Genomic DNA, 22601 nt, shown 5'->3' with positions numbered 1-22601 from the left:
AGAATTGATTTGTGGTGGTAGGTTTGCAGAATGCAACAGATTAGCAAGAAAATAAGCACAGCGTGGTGATGAGATTTAAGCACAATTCAGCCAGTCGACTTTTATGCCAACAATTGCAGGATTGTTAATGTTTTCTTTAAACATGCAGGTAGGTTTGTTGAGAGACAGAGAGACAATGAGAGGCTGTGCAAAGGTGAACATAGCTCTACACTGAATGAATTCCATCCAATTTAAATAGTACAACATGGAAAATCATTGCGTGGTGGTCAGTGTTGATTTGTGGTGGGCCGCCACAAATAAGTCAATATATGGGAAACACTGAATTGGCTTTTGAAAAAAAAAAAAAAAAGACACATACCTTGGTGGTCGACCGAGGGCTTGGAGGCCTGGAGGATTCTGGGAGTGGAGAAGCCCATGTCCAGCTCAGTCAGCGTCAGCTCGTTCATGAAGTACGGCAACTGCAAACGCAAACAACGGTCACTCAACGCCATACAGCAGGACACATGCAGCAGAGCAGACATACATACACAGGACACATGCAGCAGAGCAGACATATATACACAGGACACATGCAGCAGGACACATGCAGCTGACATACATACACAGGACACATGCAGCAGGACACATGCAGCTGACATACATACACAGTCAACAGATCTAAACGACTACCTCCACCACAGACAGTTAGCTATGGTGAAGTACAGCACCACAAAATGAGCAGCTCACATTGAGATAAGGATAACATCTCCTTTTCTTCAAAAAAAAAAAGATGATTCATTTACATTTAATTCTCATTTTCGCACTGCTGCAGTAGCCCCGACCATACATCAGTGGTCCAGCAGGACAGTAGGGTGAAACAGCACACAGCCTTCTCAGAGAGACCTTCAGTGAGGACAAGCACTGACCACAGAGCCCAGAGAGAGACATGTAAACACATCCCTTGGCTTGAGGGACGGCACGACAGGCCCAGAGACAGCACTGCTGACATTTAGAAAGGACAGCGTCTCCCAGCAATTGTGGACACTTGCTGTCGCGGACTAGGTGTCTGAAATACCACCACCCACCCCACCCCTGTGTGGACGGATCATGCCTGGTCAGATACTAATGAGAAGTACATGCTCAGTTGCGTGGGATGATGTTTCATCACTGATAGAAATCTATGTCTATTGATACTTATTTCCAAGCTTGTACTGTACTATTAGCCTGTGCATTCACCACAGCTGTTGTGTGTTGTGTGTGAAAAGTGAAAACACTCTGCTTTGTATTTGATCAAGAGGTCTGAATTCTACACTCCACATGCAGAGAATTATGGTAATTGGCTACCTGCATGGCTCATCTTTAATTTAAAGGTAATGTCACTGAGAGGTCAATGCCTAATGAAGGTCACAAACCTACAGTAAGAACTGATTCATCTGATTTCAGAATTTGGCCAACATGACTGTGGATGTATTCTGAACACACAAAGTTGCACAGATATGAAAAGGCCCCAAATGTCTGGGGTTCTTACTTCTGAAGTAAAATACCATCGTTTTACTCTCTTATTAACGTCTATGAAATTGTTCAGGAATTCTGGTATCCGTATATGACAGACATATTTCAATTAATTTGCTTTGGCCCACAATGTGTGTGTTTGTTTGTGTGTGTGTGTGAGAGACTCACCCTGATCTTACTCAGCTTCATCTGGATCTTCTTGGAGACCCAGTCGACCCAGTACTTCTCCCCCAGGAAGTCCCAGGCCACGCGGCCCACCAGGGCGTTCACCCAGGCCACCGACTCCTCCTCCTTCTTCAGGCTCCCTGGCAGCTGTACATTACGGGAGCACAGTACAGTATGTACATTAAGTCAGATTCACACTGACCAGAGCATTGGGGCAAATGACTTTAGACACTTGCTTTCACTGTGGTATGACTGCAGATGAACTATCAACAGCTTGGAAATTCATGTATCCACACACACACACACACACACACACACACACACACACACACACACACACACACACACACACACGATTACTGCTGGTGCCCCTGTATCCGCGTACCTTCTTGCTGGCCCCTGGGCTGCTGTGTGGGCTCTGCTGGGGGCTGCCGGACACCGGACTGGCCATCTGCTGCTGAGGCTGGTCCTGCGAGGGCATGCAGCGGGACATGTACACACTGTAGTCCAGCTGGGGCCGCGGGCGGGGCGGCACCGGAGACGGAGACGGGCCGGAGGCGTCCTTCTGCCGCGGCTGGACAGCGGACAGCAGCTCGTCCAGACTGCTGCGGCTGCTGCTGCGACTGTGGGAGGTCAGGTTGGCTGCTGGGGAGGTGATGGGGAGAAAGAAGGAATATAAATCACGTGTACCGTAATTTCCGAACTATTAGCCGACGCTTTATACACTGATTTTGCAAAATGTCTTCAACTATGAGGTCAATACGGTATTAATATGGTTTTGTTTTTTTAACTTGCATAAACCGTCCTGCGGTTTATACACAATGTGGCTAATACATAGGAAACTAGATGTACCGCATAGCGGTACAAAATATGACCGCCGCTCAGTCCTGTACATCCGTTCCGCGAAAATAAATCACACTTCAATTTGTCTCCATATTTTACTCCATCCCCACTCTTGAAACTTTTGTGTATGCTTGTTTGGCATGCCTGAGGTGTGTGTGAGCGGCTGCACAGAAAGTACCCTACTGGTGCTGAAAAGGTGAATAGATTGTAGAATAGCCAAAGAAGATGTAGAATTGTTATAAAACCTTTAAAATCTCTAAACAATCAAAAGTAGGGCAGTTCATCACAGTTCATCCATTGCAACTGGATTGATGAAAGGTCACTTACACCTGTAGGCTACATTGTATTTGGGAAAAGCAAAAAGGTATCAGCATAATGTTATTTATTTATTTATTTTTTTATGTATTTATAAACAAAAAACATCTCTGTCAGTTCCATGCGTTTTCAACAGCTATCAAAAACAAAGGTCATTTTTTGGATGGATGGATTTTTTTGTGAATGTTTCTTCTTCTACATAAGATTTTAGTCATCTTTTAGTTCATGTAATACTTTATTGTCAATGCACAAATTAAGTAACAGTAGTCTGAAACGTTATTGTTAATGCACAAATTAAGTAACAGTAGCCTAGTCTGAAACGAAAATGCTGTTTTACATCTAACCAGTGGTGCAAATAACTGACATGTCCAAATGGGCCTTGATGAAATGCGTCGCTAGACTGTTCATACACATTTTAACGGGCCAAAGTTGAAAAGCTTTTGTCCGTTATTGTTAGTGCAAATATAGGCTGATTCATGTTCCCTTGCATTGTTTAACTGAGGTCCATGGCTAGTCTGGCTTTCATCAGACCAAGCTCAATCTTTTAAGAAATCAAAAATAAATAGCGGGCAGATCAGGCTGGGTTCACCCAGCCCTAGTCCATAGGCACCGATATTGTTTAATTTTCGATTGAGATATATACGCTCTGGCTATTCTAAATGCAAAAATGCATCAGGGAGTTATGACAAAGCGGTAACTAACAAACTAGATCCTAATAGAAAGTTGTTAGCTTCCTAAGCTACAGGTAGGATTATAAGGTAGGCCTATTGACAACATAAATTGTCAATAGGCTATGCTAACTTACACAAATAAAAAATCTCCTTTGGAAACCAATGGCTTCGCCTTTACAGTATCAAGCGGACTTAAACTGTCATATCGTGCTTTAAAAAGTTGTAATAACATTCATTCGCATGAGCTCCATGAGTCAAGGAAAGCGCGAATGAAGTAGCCACTTCTAAATGGGACCCACTACACAGTAGCTTAAGGTGTTTTTGCTAAAGCAGCCATAATGAAATGAAGGTGTCATTGTTTGGATACTTCACACACATATGTTGCTTTTTAATTTCACAGACTACAACTACCAAGCTTTAATCAAAGCACATCGATTCCCCCTCTCACACCCTGCACGCACTTAAAACAAAATAAACAGGTATGTCTCAGTCTCACGCATGTATAGGCAAAACTGTATCAGACCCGTGTAACGTTGGTAAATCTTCCATTGCACAGAATGATTTTGTAGCACGTGCAATAAATGACAGTCGAAGATACAAACAGTGCTGCTATCAATTTGCTTGGTATAACCGCATTTTATAGTTTTCTACAAATGCAATCACTCAAATGCCTCCATCACTCAACCAACGCTAACGGTAACATTACCTAGGTCCTTATTGATATTACAAGATTAACGTGCCTGCAGTAAAACCAAGCATGTCGAGAAACATCCTTAGATTTATTTCGCTTCAAGAAGAAATGGGAATTACACTTCATGTGAACATCGTCCTATCTTATTAGATGTTCGCTGCGGTAAATTACAGTCCTTGTATGGGAAGCGTCCATTGTTTTTTTCCAACACACTTTTAACTTCCAACAAAATTACGATCTCACTGCAACGATCGCCATCTAGTGGACAACGACTACTTCGCCAATACTGAAAATGCAGCCATGATGATGATGATGAATATTTATTTTGGCTTTCTTTTAATCCTACTGATTTTCATTTTTACCGGGGCAAATCACAAATGAGTGATTATGAGCCAGGTTGATGTGGGCCCTTGAGACCAACATACCATAAAAGATTCACAGAGAACTGTGTCTGCCCTACCCCCCTTTCGGGGGTCCAGTCCAGCTGGGGGGGGCTGCAGATGAAAAACGAAAAATGACGGTTCCATGCTATCCATGTGGGGTACATGCTCACCAAGTTTTGTGTACCCGGTCTTTTCAGTGTCCGGGAATCCTTGTTGGTGTACGTCACTAAATGTACACATAAATTATTTTATTGTAAGGCCCCCCATGAACGAAAAGTACACAAAACTTGGCATGCATTCAGAGGGTGTCATAATGATCCTACTCTTTTAATTTCGTGCAGTTTTGACCTTGTCAGCCAGAGATATTGAGATGAAAACACCTCATTTTTGCTTTTAATTTTTTTAACTAGGTGGCTATACATGAAATAAGTGGTAATGGGATGGGTTGACATGCCCCTTAAGACCAACATACAAAAAAAAAAGGTGGACCTCCTAGGCCCTCACGGTTCTCGAGATATTCACAGAAAACTGTCTCCGCCACCTACAGGCCAGTTGGTGTATAGTAACATAAATTAATTTATTGTGTGGCCCCCATGAACGAAATTCCACAAAACTTGGGCGTGCATACATAGGGTGTCATAATGATCCTACACTTCCAATTTTGTGCAGTTTTGACTATGTTAGGTCACAGATACCTTCAATTACACCACCTCATTTTTACTTTTTTGTGTTTAACTAGGTGGCTATATACATGAAATGAGTGGTTATGGAATGGGTTGACATGGCCCCTTGAGATCAACATACAAAAAAAAATGGTCCTCCTAAACCCTACGGTTTTGAGATATTCACAGAAAACTGTGTCTGCCCTACCCTCCTTTCGGGGTCCAATTCAGCGGAGGGGCTACAGATCAAAAGCGAAAACGATGGTTCCATGCTATCCATGTGGGGTTACATGTCCACCAAGTTTCGCGGTACCCGGTCTTTCAGTGTCGGGGAATCATTGACGGAAATTTGGGCATGAAAAAGAAAAAAAAAAAAAAAAAAAAAAAAAAAAAAAAAAAAAAAAAAAAATCTGACTAAACCTATATGACCGCCGCTTCGCTGTGCGGCGGTCATAATTACTGTATGTTTGTGAGCAAAGAGAGAGAGAGTGTATATGAGTGTCAGATCATAGAGAGAGCTCAATGGAGTATATACTTAAGTAAAATATGTGCGAGTAAGTGTGTGTGTAACGTGTGTGTGTGTGTGTTTATATGTGTGCACGCGTGAGCGTAACCAACAGACTGTTGAAAGGGGGCTGACACAGAGACATAGTTTGTGCATATGTGTGACTGTATGAGTGCATGTGTGAAATACAGGTCATGTTTGAGCCTTGTCTGAGAGGCTGATGTTGCCTGCGTGTTAACTGAAATAATTAGCGTTGGGCCTCCCCGCTCTGTTTCAGACCTAAGCAATGCACTTGGTCCCCTCGGTCTACAACTCTTCGCTGTGTTAGGGAGGGTGTAGGTTTGTTTATTAGCACCGCTGAGACGAGAATAAGAGGGCACAGACAGCGTTCCATCAGCCGTCTCCACAGGAGTTCAACATCACAGCTAACCCCGGAGCTACAGGCCACACAGGGGCCCGGTCATGTGCTAACACTGCCAGGCCATCGTCGCTCTGCTTTCCTGAGCCATTGCAGCGCTCTTCCCAGGGAAAGCGAACTCAAACGGTATGCTATTTTAGCTAGGGAGACGAGGTAAATGATATGCAGTGTTTGCTTGCAGGCTTCTTAAATCCACAAACAAAGGAAATGGTGCCAGGCTGAAGCAGCCATCCGAGACAGATCCTCCCAGAGAGAGAGAGAGAGAGAGAGAGAGAGAGAGAGAGAGAGAGAGTGAGAGTGAGAGAGAGAAAAAAAAGTGAACTTAAACAAGGGGAGGATTCTCTTTTCTTCCCTTACAGCTTGTTTAAGATCTATTTTTGGACGAGCACCGGCGTGTGAATTTCCGATGTGCTCATCATCCCCTCAGCGCGTCGTGTCGGAGAGGAAGACGCGGACTCGGGAGAGGAAGACGCACCACTACCATCACGCTCGTTTTTTTTACGCTCGGGTTCCGTATCAAAACACTCAATCAGGGAACGTCTCTGTTGAGCAGACGGCGCTAGAACCGACTCAACAAAACAAGTACAGAGTTCATTGACACACTTGCTTGGGCTCTTTGGTAACATTGACCGAAGTGGGAAGGGTTTCACAATCTAGAATATATAGGTATAGCATATCAGTGTACATATGTATCCAATAGCATATCAGTGACCTAGATGATAAGCGTTTCACAATTTACAGTGCCATAGAGTTGAGACTGACAGTTGTAGCATATCAGGGACTTCAGTAGGCTATTGAGGAGGGTTATGTAATCTTGAATGCTATTAGGATTAGCTCCTCTTGACACACACTGTCACCTGATTAAATTCATTCTGTGATGCATTACATGAAGATCATCATGTTTAGTTGTGTTTCGACAAACTCTTAAACTCACTCAATTATACAGCACACTCATAGCATGCTCTGCATGTTATATGCCAGCAGCAGTACAGCCGTAAGGATTGCTGTAGGATTACTGTGTGTGTAATGAGCAGAGGCGCACATCCCGGTTCCAGAAAGTAAAAGTCCTGCCATATGTTCTTTCTACCTGTGCACTTAACACAGGTGATATCACTAATTATCTGATCTACCTGGCTGCTAATTAGGATGAGCTGGTTTACTAAATTGTTGGAGCAAATACTTGGCAGGACTTTTACTTTCTGAACCCGGGATGTCCGCCTCTGGTAATGAGACGTAGTGCCGAGGCCAACTCACCGCTCTTACTCAGGGGCAGGCTGGACGCCTTCCTGGCCATCTCCGCCTTCAGCCTGGAGGCCTGCAGAAGCTTCTGGAACCACTCCTCCTTCTCGCGCCCCGTCCTCCCAAACAGGTACAGCGTCGGCACGTTGCTCTTGGACCCCGAAGACAGCCGCCCGGTCTCCTGACCGGGCCTCTTGACCTCCTCCGCTCCTGTGGTGACCTCTGACCTGTCCGTCAGGAAGTTGGTCCGCTCCTCGTCCGGCTCGCCCTCGGCCTTGGACATGAAGTCGTCCTGCTTGCCCAGCTCGATGCAGATGGGGTACTTCTTATTCCACACCCGCTTCCTGGCCAGGTTCTGGGGCACCAGCTGGATCTAATGGCAGAAGTGGCAGAAGTGTTTGAAGGTCACATCAAAAAAGTGTCTGAAGGTCACATCAAAAAAGTGTTTGAAGGTCACATCAAAAAAGTGTCTGAAGGTCACATCAAAAAAAGTGTCTGAAGTTAACGTCAAACTGTCTGAAGGTCAAATCAAAACTGTCTGAAGGTCACATTTTTTGCTGCATGCCAATGTGCTAACAGACAAGACTGCTGCAATGTAGAGAACTCGACTTCACTCAATCAGACACAATAACATGAATTGTTTGTTTTGACCAAGAGAGTAAACATACCAAATTTCAATCTGCAATATAAATGGTAATATAAATGACTGAATGAATGACAAAATGAATTGTAAACAACACTGAATTATGGGTAGTTATGAGTCACACACACACACACATTCACAAAACCACCTCTAGATGATGTATGCTCTTATAAACCCCACTAATCGGAGACGCCCTGGCCAGCTACCTTGCTGTCAGTGAGGTCGTAGATCTTCTGGCTGACGTACGTGACGTCGGGCTTGGACTCGTTGATGGTGACGCGGCGGGCGATGTTGCGGTTGGGCCGGGAGAGGCGCAGCGTGGAGCCCTCCAGCCGCACGAACACCGAGTGGGTCAGCGTGGCATGGTACGTCTCCGGGTCGTAGCTCTGGATCTCGTTCATCCAGCCCTGCAGATGGACGTCAACAAAGATTGCTTACTTTTCAGTGGCATTCAACAAAGACACATCAAATCTCTAACACACATTTATTCATTTATATTTATGAATTATTATTCAGAATATTCGATAACTGCTAAAAAAAAAAAAAGATGAAAGATTATACATCTAAAGTTGATTATGTTTAATTAAAGTTGATTATGCATGTTAAGTTGTTTTTAAGACCCTGAATTCCACAAATAACTGGGATTGGACCACCTAATGAGATCATTGGTTGCTGGGATGGAGTCGGGGTGCAGAACCTGCAAACACTCCAACCTGCCTTTCCCTGATTTAACAAGGGGTTTCCATAACAACCTGCACACACGTTTGCAGTAAAGTAATGGAGTTTGCAACCACTGCTTTAACATTTAATGAGCTTGGCCATACCCAGGTTTTACGAGTACACAACACTGGATATTGAGTTACTGTCCCACAGCTACAAGCAACAATAAATGCAATACTGAGCCATAATCTACAACCTATTTTCCAACATATAATATGTTATTTTTAGTGTCATTGCTGTTGCTATAATGTTTGTTGTTGATGTACTATTAGTCATTTTCAATATACTATAGGTGTTTGTTATGTTTTATAGGATCCTGTCTTTCTAAATTGAATTGGGGAATTCACATTTGCATTTAACACTTAACAGAATGTGTAGGATTACATATTACATATAATAAACATCATGTTTCTATATGTGAATCAGGGTTTGACGCTGATGTACAGTAGCTGATGAAGAAGACTGGCAGTACGTGAATGTGCTGAATGAACCACGTGAGGGAAAAAGGCTCAGAGAGAGTGCTTCCTTGCCAAAGACCTATGATCTACTTAGTGCAACAATGGGGAAATTCCTCTGGCAGGTTACATCAATTCAAGAGTAAACACAAGCCTTTCGACAGTGACAACAAACACCAGACCAAACTGGTTTAAGGCAAAGGAAAAATGCATAGTCTGAATAGTTAAAATTTAGAGACTATGACTTATAACAATGTTATCTAACACTGACATCCTTCAACATAAATCTAATGTCACGAAAGGGAAAAAAACAAAAACAAAAAAGATCAGCTGCTATAAACCTATTATTTCACAGCAACAACAGCAGCAGCAGCAGCAACAACAACAACAACAACAACAACAACAACAACAACAACAACAACAACAACAACAACAACAACAACAACAACAACAACAACAACAACAACAACAACAACAACAACAACAACAACAACAACAACAACACATTTCAAAAGCCAGACCTAGTGGATACAGTACATTGCAAATATGTATTCTGGGCAAAAGTTGACTACAAGCCAAGAAAAGTCGGAAAGAAGACCTTCCGTCCGTCAAACCCATTGTGTCTTGTGAGGACGTGTGTCTTCACTGAGCTGCCAGCATCTCAAAGACTGATGTGAACTGTGCAACACTTCATGTCCCAGAAGCCCCTTTCCTAGGAGCAGGAGCTCTTCATGGCTCAAGCGAAGGCATCAACGCAGAGGGCACTTCAGCCTCATCAAATCCATCCTCTCTAGAGGTCCTGACAGAAAGCAATTGCTACTGGCTCGCACAGTGGCTCTCAGGCAGCCTAGGCATACATGTTGTTGTATTAGCCTTATAGAACATATTTATTCATTTGACCAATAGCTAAAATCATGGACAGTGCACGGACAGACAAAATAGGACACACTATTATATCCAGTAGTGCATAGGCTACTGGAAGTTACAGCTATGGATTCTAAATTAATTTTGAATTTCCCCTTGGGGATCAATAAAGTATCTATCTCTAACCCTCTTCAACATCTTGACAATATGCAATATGCATGCTCATACTATTTTAAACAGCCATAAATTCAGGGTATGGAGCGGTCAGGGTCTTGTTTATTTTGCTGTCACATCCCAACAATGGCCAGTGTTTACACTCAGCCCGTGGCATTGTCGTAAGACTTGATCACACTGCCTCCAGCACACAGGGCCCAGTCTGTTGCCCTTAACAGTGGCGCTTTCTGGGGCAGTTCTAAACCCTTAAGCCCCGTCAGCCAGTTTACCGCCACAGAGGACTTCGCCCTCGCCAGCTCTCTCAGTCTTGGGCACTGAACACATATATGAATCCAGAACTGTGACAAAATGGCACCAGTTATTTTCTCATTTCTTCCCTTCGCTCTTTTGCTTTGAGCACATTATACAACATGATAACATTCCCCTCAAAATAGCAATCTGTGGTGAAATCATATCCACAATAGCATTTGCTGTGTTCCAAAATGGTACACAACAAATGTATTGCTAAGAAATCACTGGGAGACCCTCAGAAATGGACATTTCGCATGTAGGGACAGCCAAGAGATACCATCAGATTTGGATTTCTGAAATACGAGACAGTGTTTGAATCAAACAGAAAACAGTCTTCAGAGTTTCCCCTTCTGAACCCAAACATAACCCTTATATAACCCTAATATGAGAGGCCTAATATCTGAGTAATTATTAAAAGAGCTTCATAATGACGGGAGAAGCGTTGGTTGACTCAGGGGGATGTGACTCAGGCACCTCCCATCACAGAGAAGCTCTCAGAGGAGCTGGGGAGCTTCGTCAGAGAAGAGCCAGAGACGGGCACTGGCACTGATGGGCATCCGAGTCTCTGCCAGGCTCTTTGGACTCCGCCAATGGATCCGTGGAAATCTGATCCCTGCTGCTTGCAGGAAATTTCCAAAATGGATCAGATTCCAGCTTTTGGTCTGTAAAAACTTTCATCAGCGAATCATCCTTTGATCGCATGACTTTCAAGCGATTGTGAGTGAGTGAGAGGCTGGCAAAAACAAAAAAACAAAACAAACTCCCTGGTCACTCTCCCCCTCCCCACTACCCTGCTGCCAAGTGATGACATCACCAGGAAAGAGGAACAAGAATGCGGGCACGTCCTGACCATCCAGCCAAGCGCCTGGGGGGGGGGGGGGAGGACGGACTGATTACAGTCCCGCAAAACAAAGCAGGCCATGCCAGTCCCCTGTGCAATCCTCATCAGTGGGCACAGGCTTTTGAACAGCACACTCCCCAAACTGGCAGCCATGTCCGGTCTTTTTCAGGGGGCCAGAGTGACTTCAATGGGCTTACCCCCCCCCCCCATCCCCGCCACCCCTCCCTGCCCCCCGTCCTTGGTTTCACATGGCCACAAAAGAGATGGGGAAAGTGACCTCTCTCTGTCTCTTGTTTTCCTCGCTGGCGCGCAATTTCAAAGCCGCGAGAGACGGCCAGCCATGAAGAGTCTTATTTGATGGCCTAATAGGCCGATTTCTCCTCTAAATCGAAGCCTTTCTCATCATGAGAGAGTGAGTGCATTTTAAATAGCGGGTCACAACAAGATCGGTGGCCTCTCATCACGATGCCGGAATCGCGCAGGGAAAAAAACCCACAATAGACACATAAAAAGGATGACTTGCTACAAGGCTCAGGAGGATGGATGAATCACACAAACTGATATTTGTCAAACAGCCTGTAATCTCCCTGCAATGATGAGTGATGATTCACACCGGACTGGACCTTCAAATAAAACTTGAAAAATCCCACATGGCTCAACAAGAGACTTTTGACACCTCCCACAGAAATATTCTAAATCTAAGTCTATTCAGTCTCTTCTGGACTTGAGTCATGGTGCAATTATTTTCAAGAGGACAATTGTAACAGCACATGGTCCCATTAGTTTGTTTGAGTCTTCTTTTCTCTTCTTTTTAAAACTTAATCCCTTCCAATGCAATTTCAAATGTCCTAGATTAGAAATAGAAGGTACTAATGAAAAGTGCCTACCTTAAACATCCCTGGCTCTTTGATGTCCAGCTGTGCCGAGCTCCACATCTCCTTCCTGCTCCTTCTGCGTCCAGGCGGCCCTCCGGATTGCTTCGGTCCAGCCAGCCAGACGGCTCCGATGGTCACCATGAACCCCAGAACCATCCCGACCACCATCGTGCCCACATAGTCGGGCAGGGGCACCACGAAATAGCCGTAGGTGAGGAGGGTCAGTGCAAACAGGGTCGTGAGGGGGACGCTCGGTGCCGGCTCGACTCCCTCCTGCTCGTCGTCGCTGTAGGGGTCTGTGCTCGCCAGGTGGGCGCCCCTGCTCCTGCCCCTGGCCGCGGAGTCGCTTGTGCGCTCGGCGTCCGTCTCGTTCTCGTTGTCCGTGGCGAAGTCGAAGTCCTCGCTGTACAGCTCGCAGAACTCCTCGTCCTCTTGCCTGGCCAGGGCCGACATGGAGCACTTCTCGAAGGCCAAGGGCGACTCGGCGGCGGACACGGCGCTGGCCGTCCCCTCCCCGTCCGAGTCGTCAGCCTCCTCCTCCTTGATGCTGTAGTTGTTGTTGTTGCTCTCCAGGTGGCCGTTGAGGCCAGCCAGACTGGAGAGCTCCGAGGCACTAGTGGACAGGCCCTTGGGCCGGTAGAGGCCGGCGCCGCTCTCGTCGCCCATGATCTTGCTCAGCCGCTGCAGGGGCTCGTACATGGCCTCGGACCAGCGGCGCTTGGTGTCCTCGATGCGCGCCTCCACCTCCGCTAACGAGAAGCGGCTCTCCGGCGAGGTGAGCGGGGACGACGGCGCGGTCTTGGAGTCGCCCGTTGCCGCTGACGACGACGTCGACGAGGCGCCTGTAGTCATGCGGGGCTGTGAAAACGGCTTGAAGAGCTGCAGGTTGAGGCGCGAGTCCGGCAGGCGGAAGGACGCCGAGGCGTCCTGCGAAGAGGAGGAGGAAGAGGAGGAGGAGTTGTCGCTGGACAGGGACTTGACGATGTTCTTCATGATCTGGCGGTGGCGCATGCCGTCCCGTGGTTCCAGGTCCGAGGACAGGGACTTAATGAGCTGGAGGAAGGGCTTGTCAGCGGAGGGGAGGGTGATGGACCGGGAGGGTGAGGAGCTCTTGGGCGCAGCAGCAGAGGCCGGAGCCGGGGTAGCGGCCGCTCCCTTGGCCGCGGAGCCGGAGGACGAGCCGGAGGATGTGAGGGGCTGCGCCGGGCCCAGGTCCTGTGGGCAGGACGACGCCGAGGGGAGGCTCACGGTGGAGGAGGAGGAGAACATGGGAATCACGGTGGGGCCGGTCATGGAGGTGGCGCCGTCTCCGTACCCCAGGCCCTCGCTGGCCTCCTGGGCCTCGGCGACCCTGCCCCCGTCGTCCACTTTACCTGCCAGCGCGGCGGCGGGAGTGGAGGAAGGGGCCGCCGTCCCGTACAGCTCTTCCTCCTCCTCCTCTTCCCCCTTGCCGAGAGCGGAGAAGTGGATGGTGATGTTGTCGCGGGACAAGGGGTGCTGGACCTGCAGCTTGGCCGCCGCTGCGGGCAGGCGCGAGGCGGACGGCGGCGGCGGCGGCGGCTGTCTCTCGGCATGGCCGCCCTGCCGACTGGTCATCGCGCAGATCCCAGAGGCTCAGAGCCTGCAGGACAATCAGAGGAAGAGAGAGTTAAGGTCAAGATTATCATGCATTGAATGATCAGTGAAAAAGTATTTAGTTTATTAAAATTACAATGCACTCTTAAATCAATTAGGCCACCCTGTCGTAGTATTATTTGGTAAGTAAACACTGATGGAAGGAATACGAGATGATCCGCACACCAGATAGATCCCATTCACAGTATTTTACAGTATTTTGTTTGGGACGTTTCCGTGGCCTTACACTGCTTCTTCAAACTCTGAGGGAAGGGCCTTCAAGTCAACATAAATATGCAAGTTGCCAACAACTGTCTCTGCAGCTCTTTGGCCAGCCACAAGAGGAAGGCGGTTTGAAGGCAGGAAACGAGCAGTAAAACCTCTTGTGTGTGTGACACACCCATGCGGATGCTGGCTTGGTAATGCATGCTGAAGCGGTACATAAATTCACTGGCTGATGCTAAGCTAATACACAAGCACTCAGTAATCTTCTGCGTTTGTTTATTTTGCTCTCCACAGACCCTCTCGACAGTGGACCATTCCATTAAGGACCAATCCTTGAATAAAGCTCTGTTTTTAACCAGGGTCAGACTGCAGATTGATGGAGTTGCATTAAACTGTGTGTGGTCAAGACTGTTTGCCGTGTCAGAAATGGCCAGATACATCATGACGTCGTATCTCCCATGACTTGCTAGTGCTGTTTTTCCCCTGGTGATGCCTTAGTGTCCTCGCTCATGAGCACGGCTCCGGTAGCATTGCATTACATTCCACCCAGATCCGCCTCAGGGACATCTGGTCTCCTCAGCTTGAGAGTGGGAGATGGAACAAGGGAGACTCTTCTCTGGTTTCCTGTGCACTTAGGTGTGCAGACTGCCAGTAAAACCTGTGTCTCCGCTGGGTGGACCGAGTGTGCGTGGAGGCTCCCTGGGGCTAGAGATGTAAGCAGCGGTTAGCATCTTCAGCTCCAGCTACTGGCTATAATGGGATTAGGCTGTTTGGGTTGGAGAGCCGGACCAAAACTCTGCCTGGAGCCTTGGAATGAAGCCCTTCCGGAACAGTGTTCTATGTTCCGTTCAGCATCTGCTACAACAACAAAAAATGTGTTCCTGCAAGGCCTGCAAGCTTCAGACAATAGTAGAACGTCTGGCTGACTTAATCCTTCTACATAGGAGTGAATGCATTAGACGGAGCTGTAGAATCCACTGTTGGCGGCGTGTGTGTGTGGGTATGTAGGCTGGCGTGTGTGGGTATGTAGGCTGGCTTGTCTATAGCAAACCGACAGTATCTTCCCCCCCTCCATCTTGCATTCGCACACTCAAACAAACCTCTAGGCAATAAAAAATAAATAAAAACAACTGCCATAGTCTTTCTTTTCCCTTTTGAAGATAAAGCCACGCTCAATAAAGAACAAAAAAGAGCTTTGAAGTCAGTTGATGCGATTGAGGAGTGAGTGTGTGTGTGTTTTTTTCAATAAAAAAAAGAAGCTGCTGGAATTGCTTACTGATCAAAATCGAGTATAGAGCATGAGGTGCGTAAGGGACGGAGATGAGAACACTGGAGAACAGAGTGCTGGCCCACTTAATGTTCTCACCACCGATTTCTAATGACTCCGGGTCTACAAGATCTGTGAGAAGCAAGCAGTCATAATTGACTTCTAGGCCAAGATAAGACAGACAGGCTTTACATCATCAGATAGTCCACAAACATCGAAAAGGGATCGTGACATTTGGAGCACGGTGTCTAGAACACAAAGCACGCAATAAGTACAAAAACACAAACACTGCATACTTCTTGTCCTCAAAAGTAGGGCAGGAATGAAGTAGGAGAGATGTCCCGGTATGACTAGAAATAATAAGAAGACCATGGTCAGAGTTATCATGACTAATAGTACTGATTTAGTGTGTCTGCTTTTTTGGTGATGTAATGACCACACAATCAACTAAATATGGTCTGAATGGGCCTTATGACTTCCCTGATAGCCAATCATAGTCAGTAAATCATCTCGCAATCTCGCCCCCTTATCCTGTCTGGCAACGTCTCAAACTGCCCTCATCCAGTTACCAAACTTATTACTGAAGGGAAATCATTAAAAAGGCTGCTGTGAACTGAATGCGGGGAATTCTTCTTTTGTCCACATTTTGCAGATAAACAAAGACACAAGTGACAAACTTGGGTCAGAACAAAACCCTTCACTGAGAAGAGACTTCATAAACTTGTTTTGAAAAGAACTTTGACATTTTTATATTGCACCACGAGATGATTGGTCCGTGAGAGCCTGTTACGTGACTGGGGGGGGCTTTATTTAGGGACTCTAAAAAAAGACGTCACTGGTGTTGGTGGTGGTGGTGGTGGATGGTATCTTGAATGTGAAATACTAAGACATCATTCTCCCCACAGTGTGACATACCGGCTTACAATCTAAAATTCTATAAGGTAGAGCAGACATCAGACATTAGATCTTGTCAATAATTGACTCTCACAGTCTCACTTTATGACATCAAAGGTTTTTGAAATAAAAAAAATATCATGGTGACATTATGCACCTTCAAAGGGTGATTTAATGGGAAGGCCTAATTAAGATTCAGCCCCTGGAGAGGTTTACTGCAGGTTAACTGCCATGGAATTGCACATTAATCCCAGGGCTTGTCTTGCCGTGTGAACAGCATGGGATTCAAAATTCAAAGAAATTCAAAGACATAAAACATTGTTTATCCCTCACTTTTATCCCTTTACACCCAATCTCTCTCACTCACTCACTCTTATTTTTTTAGAATGCATGACATAATAAACACACACACACACACAAATAAGGAAACAATCGGTTGTTTTGAAAGCCAGCTGCGTTGTGACAGTGTGTCATCAGACAGTGACCACAGTGAGTGATGAGGGAGCGTGACAGTGCACTGATCAGCCTCAACGGCTCTCACAAGACCAGGGCCAAGGGCAGAGACAACAGAGCCCTTTACACACACACACACACGCACGCGCACACACACACGCACACGCACACGCGACACGCACGACGACGCGACGCACGCATACGACGCGACGCGACGCCAAGACGCGACGCTGGACGCAAGCAAGACGCCAAGATGCCAAGACGCCTTCCTGCGACACGCGACACACGCCACGCACACGCGACACGCACACACGCCTTTGCGCGACACGCGACACGCGACTGCACGCACACGCACACGCACACGCACACGCACACACACACGCACACACACACACACACACACACACGACCCAATTCTGCATCTATAATTCATCACTCAGGCCAAACATCAGTGTGTAGATGATTTGGCTTTGACAGCAGTGAAGTCTAGATGATAAAGACGATAAAGACAGCAGAGCCATGGATGGTGCTGGCCATCACCCACTCCTACGGTGTCCACTATCCCGTGTGGACATCTGGCAATCACCCATTCGGTGTCCACTCTCCAGTAAAAAAAAGCTGACATGATTATTTTACAGACATTAAGCAAGCTAAATGTTCATTGAGTTTCCTGCTCACAGATCAACTTGTGAGAGCAGTTCAGTGATTGGGATGCACCAGTTTGAGCAAACTTAAAAGAGTTCGGCCAATCCGAGCCAAGGTGGCATTTTAATATGCAGACCTTCACGTCTCTGGCTCCATCACAAGTATGTCCACGCTCTGTTAGCTGATACGGTCTGGCCTACACATTCCTTTCAACCGCAATTCTGATGGTGTATCAGTTGCCATGTTTTTGGAAAGCATTCCAGAATTGTTCCTTGAGAGCGTTCCGGGGGTGGGATCTGAGGCGCTGGCGGAGGCTCTGAAACATCACATTCCCTCGGTGGGAAACGAACTCCCACCGGGAGGACCTGATGTTCTCTCACAAGAAAAAAAAAAAAAAGTTCTCTGTTGCAAATTTCTGACAACGTTGCACTCCCTTGGAATTCTACATGACCAAATTAGTAGTAATAAATTGGTTTTCCACCCTGCAGTCCGCCATTCTAATCCAATATACTTTTCGTCAGATTCAGCGAATTGCCCCTTACGGTCCACTAGCTGTTCATACTGTGTGTGTGTGTGTGTGTGTGTGTGTGTGTGTGTGTGTGTGTGTGTGTGTGTGTGTGTGTGTGTGTGTGTGCTCAAAAAAAACAAACCAAAACTGGTATTTGTACACAGTTTTAGCTCTGTAAATGGGAAACAAAGTGCTCAAACCAAACCCCACTATTCCAGCCAATCAACATGTTGCTTTATGGACAGAGAAGACAAGGGTGTTTTGATTTTTGATTGGCTGTTTATCTCGTGCCATCAACAACATTGCGACAAAATTGCGGGTTTGAAATTTCCATAAACAGACCAGATAAACATCCAGGCAGTTCACGGAGCAGATAAACAGACCTGGATGCTGTGCTGTCGAGCTCATGTGCACGGCCACACTGGGCCTGGTGGAGTGATGGGTGAGCTTCACTGTCTCGCACACAAGGAGGATTTAATGTTAAAGCAATTAATGTGACAAGATTAACCATGGGGACAGAGTTTACGAGCTGCATGATTAATTGCGGCTTTTTGCAATTAGCTAATTGCGTTTTCAGATTAAAAATCGGTTCATTGTGCAGCTTTACAATGTGTGAATTTGCAGGAGCACCCTGGTCTTGATATGCAGATGGTGGCTGTGGGTGCTGGTTGGCCACCGTCACGTGTCGCAGTCTCGCAGGGCCACGTCATCCTCATGCCCCTTGTCCAGAGAGTTTTGGCTAGCACAATGACACCATTCTGTGGCAGCATTCCACAGCCTGTCAAAATGGCCCTAATTTTGTCTCATTCATATACGTCACGAGTCTCCACGCCAACAGCAGCTCACTAATTCTCTGTCTCTCTCACACACACACACCTACATTCACTTCAAGAGTCCTTGGCAAGTTTTTTTTTTTTTTTTTTCTCTAAACGGTCCAACACGATCTCTATAGCGACACACCCACATACTGCTTTGCCGCTGAATCCTCCTCTTAGCCAGACTTGATACACCACGTCAAGTTTCCCTGCATAAACTTGTCAGCAGCTGGGGAGCAGACTGCTCCTTCTATCAAGACTCAAAAGGCCTTGACCATTCCATATCAGCACAGCTGAGCTGGGTCACAGGTGGCTAATAGGAATACATCATCAGACGTTAATGCCTCACAGTGGGTGAGCTTCCAGTCATAACTAGTCTGTGTGGACCATTACTCTTTTAACCCTGCTGAAAACCAGGCACAAAACAATGAACAAATGCAGTTAGAAAACTGCTACTGGAAGACAAGGGGCACAAACACAGCTCCGCACTGAAACAAAATCATCAAAGGCGCACACACACACACACACCGAGGGAAAGAACCGACGCTCATTACTGCCAGCGCCTCTCTAATTACGGTGCCGTGATGATCTTATTAGGAGAGGAGGCATGTAGAGCATCAGAGCGCCTGTCACATCATATCACAGGCGCTTATCAAGTGAGAGCGGTGGCACCACCCACACTGTCGAACACACTCAGCCCAGACACCGGCACTCAGGGCTGGGCTCTCTGTCAGACGCAAACACAGTCGTCAAGGCGGTATGTCAAGACAACAAACTTGTTTGTTTCCCGCACAGAGTAAACTGTGAGGGTGAAAGCATTGTAGGGTAACAACCAGTAGAACTGCAGTAAATGACACAGAAATGGTCCATTTATAGTCTTAATGTGTCTGTTGTCTATTGTATATCATTCCTATGCATTCAAGCAGCCTGATAACTGTTTATCTTCATGAGACAATGACTGTAAACACCAGTACACTTGAAAAACACCACAACTGCACAGACTACAGGGAGGTCAAAGAGATGGACACAGGTAAGACCATTATATAAACCTTGACCCTGACCTGGTGCCATCGAAAAATAAAGAGCAGCATCGTTTCTAAATCCGATATCCTGTTGCCATGCCAACAAGTGAGTTTCCCCCAACAAGTCCAACCCATGATAGGATAATGACCCAGTTGCTGGGATGCTGTGGTGTCAGGGAAACATATCTCCGCCAAACATATCTCCAGAGAAGTCATAAAGAACAAACTAGGCATTCATGCTTAATCATGCCATTATGGGAATCTCGTTCACCAGGTCACGTGATCTAGTTAATTGCTCAGACGAGCCGTGAGAAATAGGAATGTATGAGAGTGTTTAAACATAAAACTGCCTGTTGTGTGAAATCATATTAGTAGAGAGACTACCATTAAAACTTCACTCACTGTGACACAAGGGATAGCCAGGAAGCCTGTTTATTCCAGTTCACCTGATAGCAGTCGTCCTCATAAGGAAGATAACACTAAGAGGTTACACACACACACACACACACACACACACACACACACACACACACACACACACACACACACACACACCTTGCTGCTTCACACATCATAACCAACTGATAAACGACTGCAGTGAACTGGGTGTTGGGGGTCTAATTATAGTCTTCAGATGCTGTACCGAGATCAGTCTTTGAGCAACACCTCCAGCTGCTTTATGCCATGAGCATTATGAAAAAAATAGATGTAGTTGGTGTTGTTGCTGTGCTTCAGAGGGAGAAATGGGCAGGAGAGAGAGAGGGAGAGAGAGAAATAGAGAAAGAGGAGAGAGATAGAGAGAGAGAGAGAAAGAAAGAAGGACCAGACCCTCATGCCTCAATGCATTCATGCCCCCATCCTCCAAGACCTCCATAAATGTCAGCCACTATCATTTCAAATGGCACAGAACTAAAGCTGCAATTATGCTGCCAGCGTGCCAAAGTAGTCAGCTTTTCATCAGGATGTGCTGCCCAGCAGACAACAGACAAGTGTGTGTGTGTGTGTGTGTTTGTGTGTCTGAAACAAGGCAACTGCTTTCATCCCCTTCAGATCCACATAAGTTCTAAAATAAACAACAAGAAAACATTTTGGGCTGTCTCAGTACACACGACTCTGTCCCATAAAACTCAGAGAGAACATAATCAGAGTATCCCCAAGGTGCCCAGCAGTGAGTGTAAGCCAGTTAGCCTCCGTTTTACAGTATCTAAACTGCCCCCAAGAGAGACGGCTATAATCTCATCCCACTGCACCTGGCCCAGGTTTCACTAGCGCGGATTAGCGCTAATCCTATGCTATCCCTCCATTTAAGAGCGGCTTTACCAAACACTACCAACAGATTTCTCTCACTCACACCATGTTGTTCTCAAAGAGGTGCAGCTGCTGATGCCTTGCAGAGCCCTGCCCACCGTCTCCATGCGGAGGTTTTTGTGAAAATGGCCAGCTGCTATCCTACTGGGCTCTCGCCACTAGCCCCGTCTTGAGAAAAAAGCAATTTACTGAGCTATTTAAGACAACAAGCACCTCTGGTACAGAAGAGAAAAGGGAAAAGAGGGGGAAGAAAGAAACGTGTGTTTTAGCCTTCTGCGAATCCCTCACAGCCGCTTTGTGAGCGACATGATGTAATATACAGCAAATTCCCGTTAAACCGCTTGACTGCCTCGCGAACAACCACCCGCGAATGTAAAATGTGGAGTAATAATCTTTCCAATTATGGGGAATAGTCGGTGTGGGTCCGCCGGGTATAAAAATGTCTTTGTGCTAATGCCATTGACACAGAGGCAGGGATAAGAAAAGGGGGATTAGTCAGGAGGGAGTGGGGTGACTGCTGTATGGGCGTTCAGGCAGCCTGTATGCTCAGGCTTTGCACAGACTTAACTAATGGCTTTCTTGCTGAACATAGCAAGAAGGGTTCCTGAGGGAACCGGCTAAAGGAACGGAAGTTCCAGTAACCACCTCTCTTCCACTGTCTAGGAACAGTTCTCCCTTTTACAGTGTTATGGTTATTTACCATGATGGCCGCCGGCAACATGTTTCAGGGAGGCAATAAGACAGGAGAGTTCAGAGGAGGCCTGGGGAGGTAAACAGAGGGGGTAGTCAAACCTACTGCACAAGGCCAGCGTCCAAACAGCATGTCTGGTTAATCACCATGTTCACAGATGCCCTACAGATACAACCAGGTGATGCACGCGATGGATGACACCTGTCAAAACATCTCAAGAACGTCCACCGAGAGAAGGACATGACAAGAGGGACCAATTAACACAGGGAGGTGTAGCCATTCAAAGTAGAGTTGTCATGATGGGCATGAAGATACACCTACGTCATCTAAACCTAATTCTTGAACCATCAATGACACCAAAAGAAACCTTGTCCACCCCTTTTTTTGTCCAGACACAAGCCAAGGTTTCACAATCCCAATTTCACTTTGGGATCGAAATTGGGCAGTAGTGCACGTCAGAAAGCCCCACAGGTATCCTCCTGTCTTTACCGACAAGCCTCTGTGAGCTTTCCACAGCGGAGCAGCGCGTGGGTCAGTCGGTCAGTAGCGCTGGAAGCCTACAGACGCCCATAATTGGCTCTGCTCCTCTTCCGTGGTCCCCGCAGGCTGCTGCCGTGCAATCATCCAGCTAACTGCCTTGTGTTGCAGCAGGGAGCTGAGGGGGAAATAAAAGGCGAGGCGCGGACTGCTGCCTTTCAACAATGAGCAGGGTGGGTGGGCGGGCGGACAGGTCTGCACGGTGTCTGATGATGTGCACAGAGAAATGCCAGGCACTCGCACAGGCCCGGGCTGAAAGCAGGAAAAACCTGTTCGGTCCCTCACAGCTTAGGATGTTTGTTGCCAGCATGGGCTGAAAAGGTATTCCTATCAACTTGGAAATCAACAGTATGTTTAGCTAGGGCTGCTCGATTAT

At 46.6% G+C, this 22601-nt stretch overlaps 1 protein-coding gene across 1 annotated transcript in view; it reads right to left on the bottom strand.

Annotated features, from left to right (window-relative positions):
• LOC125298435 (testis-expressed protein 2-like) overlaps positions 1 to 22601 on the bottom strand; it is a 45531-nt gene that overhangs the window by 16364 nt on the left and 6566 nt on the right. Inside the window, exons 3-8 of the mRNA XM_048249169.1 lie at positions 12259 to 13867; positions 8233 to 8433; positions 7399 to 7756; positions 2042 to 2301; positions 1660 to 1803; positions 359 to 458 (exon numbers count right to left, since the gene is read on the bottom strand). Coding sequence (XP_048105126.1) covers positions 359 to 458; positions 1660 to 1803; positions 2042 to 2301; positions 7399 to 7756; positions 8233 to 8433; positions 12259 to 13842 — 2647 coding nt within the window. The 5' untranslated portion in view covers positions 13843 to 13867. The remainder of the gene's footprint in view (positions 1 to 358; positions 459 to 1659; positions 1804 to 2041; positions 2302 to 7398; positions 7757 to 8232; positions 8434 to 12258; positions 13868 to 22601) is intronic.

The sequence above is a fragment of the Alosa alosa genome, chromosome 7, assembly GCF_017589495.1.
Source record: "Alosa alosa isolate M-15738 ecotype Scorff River chromosome 7, AALO_Geno_1.1, whole genome shotgun sequence".
Taxonomy (NCBI): Eukaryota; Metazoa; Chordata; class Actinopteri; order Clupeiformes; family Clupeidae; genus Alosa; species Alosa alosa.
Note: the sequence above shows the minus strand (reverse complement) of the source record. Positions and strands in the feature narration are given on the sequence as shown.